The 14,600-nt window shown below is 42.2% G+C and overlaps 1 protein-coding gene across 1 annotated transcript in view; it reads left to right on the forward strand.

Moving 5' to 3' along the window:
- SMYD3 (SET and MYND domain containing 3) overlaps nucleotides 1-14,175 on the forward strand; it is a gene marked incomplete at both ends in the record, with an annotated part of 424,343 nt that extends 410,168 nt beyond the window's left edge. The window contains 2 exons of the mRNA XM_082307309.1: nucleotides 7,158-7,266; nucleotides 14,074-14,175. Coding sequence (XP_082163435.1) covers nucleotides 7,158-7,266; nucleotides 14,074-14,175 — 211 coding nt within the window. The remainder of the gene's footprint in view (nucleotides 1-7,157; nucleotides 7,267-14,073) is intronic.
- Nucleotides 14,176-14,600: the final 425 nt, after the last annotated feature.

The following is a 14,600-nucleotide window of genomic DNA, read 5'->3' on the forward strand; positions in this document are numbered from 1 at the left end:
CTAAACTGTTGACTGTAATCTCTTACTCTTCTGGTTATGCAAGGACTGAGATGGTATGTTCCTATCTGCAGCAACAGTCCATCCTACCATCTTTAGCTGTAAAGATGGTGAACTCATGACAAAAAAAACAAGAGCTACAAGATATTTTGAAGATCAGCCAGGACACAGGGACAATCTATATTAAATCTTTTCCTACTTCCATCCCAGACTGAGCACTCTTTCTTTCCTTAACATCTCTTAACACAAGAAGACGACAGAACATTTGGACAGTTCAAACAGACAGTGCCAGCATTTTAAGTAGATGAGTTAGACAGATCGAGAGCCAAGATGAAAATTGCAGTTTATACCACTTTGTCATTTTATTGAAGTTATCATTCAAATCTCGGCAGAGCCAACATCTGGAACAATATCTATTTTAATGCGGCATAAATTATCACCATAAGGAATATGGCAGAATGATCAACAGACAGAGAGAAATGATTTCTGAGATGATAGATAACAAACATTTCTTGAGAATTCAGTCGATTAAGAAGTGTGATTGCTTATTTGATCACATCAATTAAATTACTGAAACAAATAGTAATGGAATGGTATGAGATACAGATGTGATGAAAAATCTTTTGAGCCATAATGTCAGAGATGTAAATCCTGAACTGTTTCCAGAGGCAGTTATTTCACTGAAATAACAGCCTATTTCTTGAGTGAGGACAGAATAAAAAAACCCAGAAAAATAAATTGGCCATCTAACACAAAAGTTTCTAAACTAAGGTTACTGTCTCTACATTTCATTTGCAAAATACAGCAAGCCTTTTAAGCCTATAAAGCTACATTTACTTTCATTTGGATTGGCAGAGTCAGACAGACAGATGAGACAGCATAGACACAAGAACCAGGCTCTGCATGAACCAAAAAACATCCTAAAGTCACAATGAGATCTAGGCTCAACTCTTGGTTTTCCCAGAGATTTTCTCCTGTAACATTGGACAAACCACTTAATTTGCCTGGGCCTCCATTTCTTAGCTGTGCAAAACAAAGGCTGTCATGCCGTGCTTTTTAGTGCTTAATATGATGAGGCTCATACATGAGTTGTGGTCATTGGTGAAAATTTCAATATTGGAGATACTGAGAGTTTTGCCAATACAGCAATAATACAGAGAGAGATCACATGTAAATTAGACTGCAAAAGTGTACACCTAGGATATATTATAAGAGTATGGAGACTTCCAAGTGAACTCTGATCAGAGGTGTTAGGTCTACCCATCTCTACTGATATCAGACCCCACCTGGCTCAGAAAATTATGCCGACTTTCTGCTGTTATTTGGTTAAACCAGAAGAGTAAGTCTCTTAGGGGTAATTCATAGTTTTATGTAATAGTAACAGAAAGTAACTTTTCCTGCTTTAGTTTGTAAGAGATTTTCCAGCATAAAGCTTCTGCTAATAATAATGTCTTCTCATCACTGGCAAAGCTTTTTTGTAATGCTTTAGGGATGTGCACTAGCCGTTACCTCTAGGAAAACCGCCCTGCTAGTGCTGAGGAGCTGATCCCAAAATCCAAGCGAGAAGTCAAATCTGGGAAGAAATAGAAAAGGCTGATGCCAGCATTAAACTGTTCACTGATACTTTGTTCTTCTCAGTGAGACACTGTGATGGGGAGATAAAATGGACAATAAATGTTTCAGGGTAGCTGGAGTATATCACGTCTGCCACAGGTAAAGGATTTAATCTGCTACTCCAAAAATTACATGGCTGCTGCAGAAAGTATAAGGGGAGTTGTAGGGTGCTGAACTGATTTAAACTTACTTGGTTATCCATGATAAATAGGGAGCTGTTAAGAGAAAAAAAAGAAAGGGGGAGAAAAAGAGAGCAAGAGAAGCCAGAAAGAATAACAAGTTAACACCATTATATTAGTCCAAGAAAAAACACATTATTAATATGAAAGCCAGGGCAGTATTCTTTTGGAAGGCTTTCACGGAGAGCCCTAAAGATTATATGCAGGTTAATAGATATATTGCCCTTAGAAATTATACAGTACCAACTAGACTTCTAATACTTAACATGCAAAACAGAGTCATTTGGTATCCATAACATGTTCCCACTTCCTCCAAAAATAACCCTGTAACCTTGTTGCATCGCAGGCAAAACTCTTGCATAGGCCTAGTGCTTATTAAAAAATACTAATATTGAGCAAATTATGTATAAAGCTGCTTAAGATTATTTTCTATAAATAGAGCATTGCTAAGCACTATTTCAGCTTCAAATTGCTGGGTTTAGAGCAGGAATTGCTAGGTGAAATTCTGTGTACAGACTGAACAATTGCAGCACAGTCCCTTTGGCATTAAGATCTGTGAGCTCCTAAATAAGCACAGTTAGTTTACCTGTCTTATGCTCCTGAGGCATATGATTTCTTTGACTATTCATAAAATAACTGGTTCCTCCCTGGAAATGTTCGATAGATACCAAATGTTTCGTACTCTTTAGCACAAATAATAATTTGTCCTTAAATTTGTCCTAAAAATATTTCTCATAATTCCTATATTTAGAACCCATTGGTTCATCATCCCAGCCAGGGAGTGGAAATAATATCATGCGAATTAGATGACCAGTCTCACATCACTGAGTAATGAAAAAAAAAAATAACTGGACAACATAAAAATAATTCCTACACTGCAGTTCAGTGAACATCTTTAATGAATGTACTCAAATACTGAGCAGTTCAGAAATCAAGAATAAGTCAGAGAAAGAAAAGAAGGTTGAACTTACTGGGTGCTATATTTGTGGTGAACACTTCCGCCAGCTGTAGTGAGTACGTTTCTGTCATGAGGCTGACGCTGTCCCCTTTGCATTCTGCTTACCACCTTTCCTGATGCCCAGGAGCCTCTTCTTAATTCCTTCTCTGTTGCTGCAGCTCCTAAAACTGCTTTATGTCTTTTATGCAGTCATATTTACTTGCACTAAAAGGTACTGCAAACCAATTTACAGTTATGTATAGCATCACTTTTTACATGTCACCATATTAAAGAGCCTTGTAGCATTTCCATTTTAAACCCTTATTTCAGATTTTATAAATCCTGCCTGCTTATAATTACATCAGGCTGAAGACAACAGTGTAAATGTTAACCTCACAGACTGATTTACAGGGAATGGTAGGTGTCTGTTTATTTTAAAATATGAGGTATCAGAAAAGGCAGTGATTTTGCATAGTCTCTTTTTTAATACTAGGCTTTAATTCACAAGAGAACATAAAAGGTCTGATTATTTACCTTGTAATGGGAGATAAGTTGGTTGGAATTAATGGAACTACAGTATTAAGAAATAGAAGGAACTGGCTAAAATTTGTCAAGGGTTGTCTTTTTTCCATTGTCCTTTACATGAGAACACACGGGATTGCTTGAAGAGATTCCGAGCTGATATATAGAACAAAGAAAAATATTTTTTTCTTTATAAAGTGTATGATGAGTGACTGCTCTGGGGGCTGATCAAGGAAAACCTTGTGGCTGAATTACAAATAGGAGCTATTGATTTCATGGTGTATTAGAAGCAGCTGTTGCTTTACAGAGTATGGGTCATGGCTGTTGGGTCGTACACTGTTTGGACGACAGTAACAGCAGGGTATCACAGGGGTCTGTCCTGGGACTCGTCCTGTTTAACATCTTTATCAATGACCGGGAGGAGGCACAGAAGGCACGTCTGTGAGGTTTGCAGGTGACGCTGCGGTGGGGGACCAGTCGGTAGGCAGGAGGGCAGGCTGGAGAGACAGGCCAGCACGGATGCTGTGGTCATAGATGAGAACAAAGCTGTGCTGTCTTATATAAGCAGAGAACATGATACAAAATGTACAGATCTTTCTCAGCCTCCTCCAGTTCTCTTGTTGACAGCGCAGCCTTACTTGTTCGTTGTTGTATTCTGTTTAATCTCTCTTTGCAAGTGGGCTACTGGGCATTGACCAGTGCCAAGGGCCAGGAAACATCACTCTACAGAACTATCTTTATTTCAGCTTTCAGTATGTTACGGTTCCCCTTCCTGTCCCTCAGGCCTTGGTAAATCTCATAAAATCCTTTTCAGATTGAAATCCTACTCTTCCCAAGCTGTAATGTGTTTTACAGCATGTATTTCTCTGTAGTTGTCTTTCTTAGTCTCTTGTTGACAGTGTTTAGGTATCAGTTCCTTGGCTGGTAAATGTCTTCCTTATTCTTAAATTTATTCATTTTGTTTTGTTCAGAGCAGTGCACAGGGATAATAAATTGGCTCACAAGTACCTGACACTGCGTCTTAGTTCTTTCTACCATGCCAGTTTCTCATAATACTGAATCCTAGGGATGCCTGGAAGAAGCCAGCAGCATTTTTCCCACTTACACATCTCCCAGAAGAGCTGCAAGCTGCCTGGATTTCTCTAGTAAACTCACTCAACGGATGTGCTTCCACAAAAGGTGTTCCAACAGTTTAATAGATTTATTCCAGAATATGATAATAAACAGTTGTTTCAAATGTCAATTTTAAGGCTTGCAAAATGTAACTATGTACATGCATAAGATCAGAGCATAAATCAGCTCAGTAAAACAGCTTTGTAAATATTTATGAGCACAGGGCTCTTTGTTTCACACTTCCTCCTTCTGTGTCCTTAAATTTTCACTTGCTTTACTTTATGGCTGGTAGTCTGGGCCGAGTACCTGACATTGCTAAATTGCTGCCTGTTTTCTCTGGTATTTCGTATACCAGAATCCTAAATCTTTATTAACTGCGGGTGAATGTATGATCTACAGAAAGAAACCTGTTTGTATGGAGGGGCAGATTCTGAATTCTGATGGACCCATGTGAAGTTTAGCAGGCTCCACTTTGCTGAACTAAAGCATAGCCTGGGTTTGTCTACGTGAGCTGCCATGCCTGAGGTGGCTGCAGGCGAGGCAGGACCCAAGTTCCCTGTTTGTGCAGTATTTTGGATGGGGATGGTTATTCAGGAGGGAGAGGAAGAGGAGAGACATTAAAGAGATGGTTGAAAGGATGGAAGGTAAAGGTGTGGAATGAAGGAGATGTGAAAGGGCCATGAAGGAGAAATGGGAAAAGAATCAGAGCTGTCAGGATACAGCAGAGACAGTCTAGTGGGGACCGCCAAGGTGAGTTATCATCTCATGCAAAAGTCTTTGCCTCCCTGGCACCTGCTCCTGTGGCCGTGGCCGCAGGCATCCTGGCATTTCGGTGGCCCAGAGGAGAGGGAATGACCCATTTACTCCTTCCTTTTCAGCAGTCACAGGTGAGGGCAGAAGTACACAATCATATAGGCATCATTTTTTTGCAATTTTTACAAAGTTGTGCATGTGCTCCCTACTTCCATTTGTACTGTGTTAGCACTGCAATTTCTCTTGCTCTTCAGTAATTCACACCAAAATCTCTGATTTAGTTGCATTTTCTCCCTACTTAACTAGTATCAGATAGCACCATGTTAATTGATATAATAACCAGAAACAAAAATCTAAAAATAAACCTACGGATAATTTTCCAGTGTTTGTTTAACCAGATCCTTCAAGTTCCTGAGTGGTCAGTTTGGACTGAGATAAGTGCTATCATTTTTCTTCTCTCTTGTCTGCTGGCTTTCCAGGCTTTTTGAACTGCAGCCCACCAGGGGTCTGGACAGGTGGTGCCTGTGGCAATTCAGGGTGGATTATTGTCACTGAGGAGTTGGTTTCTGCTGCTTCGTGAGAGGCTTTGGCAGATCAAGAGCTGTTGCTCCTGAGATCCTGCCAGGCATGCTTCCCATGTGTTTCTGTATGTCTTCGCTGAAACTGCATGAGATCAGCAGAAAAGGGGTTTTTGGGTGTGAAAATATTTTCCATGATGTTTACACATCTTCATTTGAGATTTGTAAGGACAGCCAGATACACTGCCATTTAAACAATTACCTGTATTTAATCGTGTTTGCATTTTCATTAGTGAAAAATAATAGAGAAAGATAACTTGTTCATTTGCATGCAGACTTATCAGAAGATTCCTATACATTGTACAAATTTACATCGTTAAATGTCTTATGATGCATTTAATCATACCCATGCAGATTTAAGTGTCTTTCTGACTGCAGTGATATCATTCATTAATAATTCCCCTGAAGTCCGATGATCATAGGTTTAGCATAAACACAAAAAAAAATTCTTCAAAGAGTAGACTTTGGAAGCTTATCGGCTTTTCTTCCTGCAGTTGTGACCAATTTTATATTTTTTTAGACACTCCTCAAGCACATCACTGGTGTACTTGAGGAAATAAATGCTGTTTGATCAAATAGGACATTTGTCTTTGGCGAGTCGTGCTTAAGGCTTTTATTCTTTCATTTATGTAGTTAGTCAAAAAAGATCTAAGATCTTCCACAGGTGACTTAGCTTCCAGGTGTGTCTGTTCACCTCGTGTTTCCTGCTGGTCGGTTCCAGGCAAGTCACGTCCACGGCTTTCTGCAGCCCCCAGGTTGCTCTTCCGAGATGCCGTGCTCTCGGACACAGGGCTGGGGTGGGAACCAGGTGTTGTGAGCCAAGGACCAGCAGGCTTTGGAAATGCAGAGTGGTCACCATGAAAGCACAGACACTTCAAGAGTATCTTGAGAGGAATTAATGATGGCATTGCTCTCCATCTACTTCCTAGAACAAAAGAGAACTTGGCACAAGCCAAGTCTGAGGTGTTTCCTTGAACGTGCAGAACCAGTTCTTTCTGCAACAGGGAGCAGCAAGCAAACCCTCAGAAATGGTGGCCCCAGCGTTACATACTGGCTTTCCCTGCAGTCCATCTCCTTCATCCTGGAGGATCCAGGACTGGCTTTCCTGCTGAAGCTTCCTCTTAAAATTATACCACTCCAGAGACCTGGGATTGTGAACAACCTCTGTTTGCAACACTAAGTACAGTAAATGCTATTGTATTATCCAACAGTAGCGAATTAAATAATCCCACTCTCGTCACTTTCTAACAGGATAATGTTAAAGGCATTCCTCTGAGATGGAGAGTAATAATTTGCTAATTCCCCTCAGTATTTCATGCTTCTCAGTAGTGCAGCTAATTTTCTCTGAGTACCTTATTAACATTCACAATGACTTTGCAGTCCCACCCTAATAGCTCTCCGCAGAGGCAGTGACTGTGAAGGTGAGAGCTGACAGTAACACATTTTCCTCCTTTTTCTCTGCAGACTGTATTACCCTGGTTTCCATCCACTGAGGGCTGTCCAGCTGATGCGAGTGGGCAAACTGCAGTACAGTCAAGATATGTTTCCTCAAGCGCTGGAGACCTTGAAACAGGCCAGTATTGTGAAATGTTTCTTCTCTGTCCCCCTCCCTCTCTCCCCCTGAGCCTGCCGTGCATCCCCCCTTCTGCTCTGACTGTACCTCATGCCTTTGGATACTCCTCACCGTTTTTTCCATCAATGGTGTTTCCCCAGGCTGCAGCTGAGCATGGTGATGGTTCACTGTTGCTCAGTGTTTCAGGCACTGACTTCCTCCAGTATCAGTCACTGCTAATTACAGTTCAATAGCTCAGAGGTGCCTGGATGAAAAATTACTATTAGATCTGAAGAGATAAAAATATCTCAGTGCCTCATACTCTCCTTCTTACCACAGCAGTGAATCTGGGAGCACTGAAAGTACAAGAACAGGAGCAGAGCTGCAGTTTCTACCCTCCGTATTCCCTATCAGGGATCTGTGATTTCAGATTGGAGAACTTTGCCTTTAATGCTTGTATTTTATTGTGAGCCACACTCAAATCAACGGGCATCTTCCTGAGCCCTCCTATTTCTATATCATTCATCATCTTCCTCTTCTTTGATCTGGTTTTGCAGCTGGTGCTTTGCTAGTTACATTTCAGCTTTAAGCCATCCCTCTTGTACCTGAGCTGACTTTTATATTAATTTCCTCCTACCCCAGGCTTTTATTTGTCCAGCCGTTACATTGCTGTTAGTATCATCTTAAATATATTGAAGAATCCCCTTCCATGTGCAACGTGTCCTCAGGACATCGGCTCTCACTCGCTTCCCATCTCAAGCCCTCAATCGCTGCTAGGGTGTTTTTCTCTCCCCGGAATATGTGCTGCCTCCAGTTCCCCTCAAAGAGGTCTTACACTTATTCCCTTGTATTATTGATTGTCCTGTAGTCAGCTTGGCCTGAAGACAGTACATGCTCCGTGCAGTTCCCCCTCTCGTCTCTCGGCCCACCTCCAGTGCCTGACACAGCCTCCTCGTTGCCTTTGCTGAGGGCTGCAGAAAGCCACCTGGCCCAGCTACTTGCCTGTTGCAGCTGGGCAGGAGCCGGCCGCAGTGCTGGCACCCGTGTTGGAAAGAAGTGCAGAAGTTGGCTGTATGTCCCCTTTGTTTAATGGCTATACTATATGAAGAGCTAGTCTTGTGGCAAAGAAAGAGTTAGGGCAGCTGCTTGGGATAGAAGGCAGTGGGTGTCTGCACTGGGGGTGGTGGGAGAAGCAGGTTTTACTCCTGTCTGGATCCCCTGTAAAGTTAATATCAGTCATGACTCTCTAGATAACTTAGTATTTTGTACTTACTTTTTTCAACCCCATATCTATTTGGTTTTAACATCTGATTAATTATGCAAGCTGAATAACTGATAATTTCCACATGTTGAAATAATAAATTAGTAGTTAATATGATGCCAATCTTACCAAGTCTTGGTAACTTAAATCTTCACTTGATATATTTAACTTAAATTATGGCCAATTCTGATCATTGAAAAGCAGATGGAAGAGTAATCAATTCTATTTTCCATGCATTATTCAGAAGTAAGTCATATATCTGTCATGTGCCAGGTAATCTGCTCTGCTATTTCCCCCGTAATATTTATAATTTCCAAACGTTCAGATTTTCCTTTTCAGCAGGTGGAGTGAGACCCCAGTCAGAGGAGCTTCTGTTTTCATTGATACTGCCACAATATATCAACAGGCATTCTTTTAATTGCATTTCTAATATGATACTGCATTAAATTAAACTGGAGTCAATTCCCCTAGAGACATCTGAATGCTGCTGATCAGTGAAGGTGGAAGTTGCGATGGAGTTTCGTATGTTTTCAGTGAAGAAGTTGCCTGTTGCAAGCCAGATTGCTACTGTATTATCCTTTGAATACTGAGCAATGCCTAACACAGAAACCTTTTTTCAAGCTGTGATCTCCTCTTTCCCTGAAAAGGGAGAATAAGGTGCTGCTTACGATTCTATGCCATACCTCAGCGCATCTCTAACTGTGGTCTCCAAGCCATGAGTGGTCCACAAGGACACAGTAAGTGCTTTAGAGCTGAGATGCAGAACCAGTTACAAACTAATCCTGTTGTGGTTTTGCCTATTCCCTGTTCATCCTCCCCCTTTTCACCCATATGTGTGAGACAGGGAGAGACTGAACTCCCACTCTCTGGGAGCACAGCTGAGAGGAGGAAAAGCGTCTTGTCATCCTGTTTCTCCATGCAACTTGTAGGCATAGGACACGGCGCTTCTTTGGATGAGATCTGAAACTGATTCCCTTCATTGCTGTCTGCACTGGAACAAATTAGAGCAAGATATAATTCCCAGTTTGTTGGGAGTAAAAGATGTGATTCCTAATATAACTCAGATAATGTCCTAGAGTTATATGGGAACTCAGTTTGGCCCTTTGTGATTAGATGTGTCAACAGAGCATGCCACATGCTCAGAGCAGAAACTCGATTACCTTCTCTGCTTCATTACTCTTCTTAATACACTCTGACACTGAATAGCACCCTGTTGGAGCCCTCGTCAGACTAATTTCAGTGTGGCATTAAGGAGAAGGATGCGGAAGGTGCAGAGGAATTGAGATCTGAGTGAAATTCACCTCACTCATATAAAACCTGTTTAATCAGGCACAGCCTCAGAGCTGCTGGGGACTGACAGCCTCTCTGCATCAGGTGCGCAGTCTGTTAAGCCCAGTAGAGCTTCGTACACAGCTCTGCAGCCCAGCCCTTACTGCTGCTCTCTGTGCCACCTGAAAATGAATCGCTGTCATAACCACCTTACTCTTAGTGCCCTTTGGGTTTCGCTCTCTGCCCTGCACCCCCAAAGAAGGCTTAAATAATGTGGAGGGCTTTATGTTACCCATTAAAATTCAATCACCCCCTAAAAGTATACTGGGCCCTGCAGGATCTAATTTGCCAGGTTTTGGAAATAGAAGTGTTAAAGAGAGGCAATACTCCACTTCTGGAATAAAACCTGAAGGTAGCCCTTGGTTTATTATACAACCAACGTATTATTTTTAAATTTATATACATATATATATATGAAAGATATAATGTTGGGAGGACAAATGGAATTATAGAGCAGGAAAACCTTTGTCAGCAAAAGACCTGAGCTGGTGCCCCATCTGAGAAACCTAATTTAAAGAGCCTGGAATGACTGTAAAAAGAGCAATAACAAAAGTTGCAACAAGCTGTCTTGCGAAGAGAAAAGCTTCTTGACTGGGAAGCAGCACTCCTGCAGGAGCCCAGGACGGGTCTGCATCTCTGGAGCTCATGGGAGCCCCTAGCAAGTGTATAGATGGGTCCTGAGGTGCACTCATTAGCATAAATATTTGTTAGATGTCATTTGTCACCTTCACAGCACTGTAAGCTCCCTTGTTTGGTTGCCCATAACCTGAGTGGAGCTGGACTTGGTTTGGGAGGACAGGCAGGGTGCAGAGGGGATTGGGTTCATGGAGATGACTTCATTTCTGAGCATCGTCTCCTCGAAGCGAGCCGATGAGTGCTGCAGCGCATTGTCTCGGCTGCTGCTCCCTCCCCTGAGCTGCGGTGGTGGTAGCTGCCTGTACCCATGCACTTCCCTGAGCCGGGCAGCGGTGCCCAGCCGCTGAGTGATGGCTAGTGGGGACGGGGGCAGGCAGGCAGGAGGATGCACGCATGTATGACGCTGACGGGCCGGTTTTCTCCTGCAGACCCTGCCCGTGGCTGGCACGGTCGCAGGAGCACCTCTGTCCTCCCATCAGCTGATGGGCATGGCTGTCTTGTCTCATGAAGGCCTGCAATAGGTACAATATCATTTCCCTTCTTACTGTAATCCCTGGTGTGGAGGCAAAAAGCACAGGAACTGGGGTAAAATCCCTCCCAGGTTTCACAGCAACACTGAAGAAATCCCCTTTCTCTAGGTGTTTGCTTCAAATGCTGAACTGTTTACCAGCTGTGGTTGATAGTAACTGTGATAGTTTTTAGTTTTCCTATGCCTGCTTTAACAAGTGTCCCCTTCAGTCAAAAGAGATGGAAAAACACAGATACTCCCTCTGAAATGCTAGCCTTCGCTTCATGCCATCTTGGCACGTGGCCATGTGCTTTCTGCTCTCCCTGTGATGGAGCGGTGCCGTCCTGCATCTGCTCACAGTTCCCCGCAGCTGCGGTGATGGGCATCCCATCCCATCCCCATGCAAATCAGGCACAAACGACTGCGCTGCATTGCATTTGCATTCATGGAGCAACAGCCGCACCCCTACTCTAATGGGTTTTTATATTCTTCAGGGAAACAGTATGTGGTTGATGACACTGTGGCCTGTGTTGCTGTCTTGCGATTACTCTAGGTTTTCATAATTAGATTTGTTCTTTTAGCTGAGAGGAAGACCACACAGACCACAAGACTCTGCTCAGCCTTGACTCTGCTGGTTCGCTGTGCGATTTAGGAGAGCAGGGGAGTGTTCAGAGAGCCTGCATCTTCCTGCTTCTGCCCAGTAAAACAACTCCTTGCTTTGGAGGTGAAATTAATTATCTGCAGTTTTGCACTGACCTTTGCAAAAACAGCTACATAACCTAATGCCAGTTTAATTTGGGGATTACGGAAGTCATTGCTATTCTAACCTCGATGAAGCTGGTTCTGACTCGCACTGCAGCGTGTGAGACAGTACATTGCATGAGAATGATTTTGTCCCTGAGGAAACAAAAGGGCAAAGACTGGGTGCATTTATCTGCCACACTGAGGAAAGAAAGGAAATGGAACGGAAATGCTGGAGGTGAGAAAGAAGCCAGCAATGGTAGCATTATCTCAAGATTAGGTTTGATATTAAGGGTTTTTGCCTTTTAACTGAGGCATATCCATATGGCCATCTCTGGCTGTGCATCAGGGTGTCCAGGTCCATCGCTACTAGCCTGACCTCTGTCCTGTAGGTGGGATGAAGATCAAAGTCAGCCGCCCTGAGACTGTGCCTCAAATGTATCCAAATGCACAGCCCTTAGCATGGGTCATTCACAATAAATCTAACAGCTTTCACGGCCAGGGCATGCAAACACTGTGCAGCAAGTGTGTCTGGATCCATGGCCAGTTCACCTGGCCACTTCGCTCTAGGGCGATCCTGTCCCTTCCTAGTTAGCCTGGGTGCAGCTACGTGTTGCTGCACTGCAACACGCACGGGATCCCAGCTGCAGCTATCCTGCTCTGCACCATCCAGGGGTTCCTGTACCATGCAAGTGTTCATCTTTCTCCATCCCACTGTCTCTGCCAGGGAAGGTCTGGCTCTTATTCTTGCTTTTTACACTACTTTTTCAATTATTTATTTAAAATAAAAGCTCTTTTACAGCTTAATTCCTCACACTCCACTATGTTGAAGTACTTCCATGATCTATTCTTTACAGCATTTCCCCAATGTGTTCAACTAGGAAGAGCAGAACACTAAGAACAATTTCGGTAGTCTTTTCAGGGAGTGTAATTAGGACTTACTCACAAACATTTTGCAAAAACCTGACCAGCTTTGTATTTCTGCTAAAATAGAAATATGCAAAAATGGAGGATTTCTGATTTTATTTCACATTTCTTAGGCATTTCTAACGGTGATGAAAGCATTTCCATTGTGCTGTTTAACTGAGTATTTTATCATTTAGTAGTAGGGCATTGGGGCAGCTCAGAACATATTTGACTCTTTTTAGAGCTCCTTGCACACTCTAATTTGTTTTGACTGCTATTTCAACTTGTTCTTTCAATCTTTTGCTGCCTCCTTCTTCTTTTAAGAATTAGCTAATTTGAAGCAAAAATAAACTGTGCTAGAATTTCCATATGCTTGCCAGTCTCTAGAATTTGGAAGTAGGCTTTCATTCATTCCACCGAAGATATATTTATTTTTATTTTTATCTTTCCAATTTAAAGGAGGCCCCTTCCTTAACATTTGTTTCCAAAAGGATCCTTTTTCTGCAATCCAAAGCTGATTTAGCTGAATTTTGTCAGCTGACTGGACCAGGAACCCATTGAAACACAGGCTGCATTTAGTTTTTGGCAATTCCTCAAAAAAATCCTGTTTGGGATGACAAAAAAACCTCTCTGATGTCTTTTCTCCTCCCGGTACCCTTCTAGCTCCCTTGTTCTTTCTTCAGAAGCGCTGAACCCATTTTCATCTGGTACTTCTTTCCTTGCAGGAGGAATTCAATAGAAGGAAGAAGCAGAAATGTTGTATGAAAAGTGATGATCTAAACATGAGCTGGGCAAAGAGCATTTCAGACATATCTGTGGCAGGGAATCAGCAACACTACAGGCAATATCAGCAAGCGTAAATTGGCCTAGCGATAGAAAATGACCAACACACAGAGAAAATAATCCCTGGGAAAAGCAGCAAAGACCCGTTCCCCTGCATGCCTTTTTAGAGTGAAACTATTAATGTACTCATTTGTTTGATGCTATGCATAGTTTCTCCTGATACAGTTAAGGCTCTTTATTCCATTGGTTAAGCATTGATCCATTTCTATTCACAGGACGTTGAGGCTACTAACATCATGAACATCACAGTCATCTTTTAAATAATGTATCAAAAACTTAGGTGCTGTAGTTGACCAATCTTAAAATGGCCTTCATGCCTCAGTGCAAAAGTACCTTGCTCTACTATTCCAAACATCCATCTGTGCACCATATTCGTGGGCTTTAACACCTAGAGAATAATGTGTCAGTGCCTCCTCCTTTGTCAGGCACAAGTCATTATACACTTGGCGATACTTCACTCCTATTTCTACTGTGTCATGCATTCAAGTCCCCAGCTGCCAACCACTTGAGGAGCAGTACTTACATCCCTGCCCCACTGCAGCGACCACCCCCTTTGTATGGTCTGCACAATGACTAACGTGTCCCTTTCTGTTCTCTCCTCAAGGCCTATAATATTATGAAGGTGACCCACGGGACAGATCACAGCCTGATGCAAGCCTTGATGGAGATAAAGAAACAGTGTGAGGCCATCATGAGAACACAGTGAAGAAAACCTCCAGCCTGGAAAACAAAATATTCAAGGAGAAAGGAAATCATGCTTTATATTGCATTGGGAAGCTTCTTGATGATTTGGGTGTCTTTTCATTAGGTCCTACTTGCTTTACAAAAACGTTTAGTATTTATTAGTTTTGCTGCATGATCTGAATTCACTTGACGTTTGGAGGAATATCTGCAATTTGCAGAGGATTTTTTTTTCCTACCAAACAATATAATTGACAATACCTAATTATCAATTTACAATACCTAATTTAATTGATAATAAGTATTGGGAAATGCATACAGAGTCTTCATCAGTTACAAAGTGATATAATTCCATTGATATCAGCAGTAAATTTTTTATACCAGTTTATGCCAGCAATTAAGGATCTCGTGTCAGACACATTGTAAGTAGAGAGAGTATATTTTTTCGCT

Source organism: Platalea leucorodia (genome assembly GCF_965183815.1).
Source record: "Platalea leucorodia genome assembly, chromosome: 3".
Taxonomy (NCBI): domain Eukaryota; kingdom Metazoa; phylum Chordata; class Aves; order Pelecaniformes; family Threskiornithidae; genus Platalea; species Platalea leucorodia.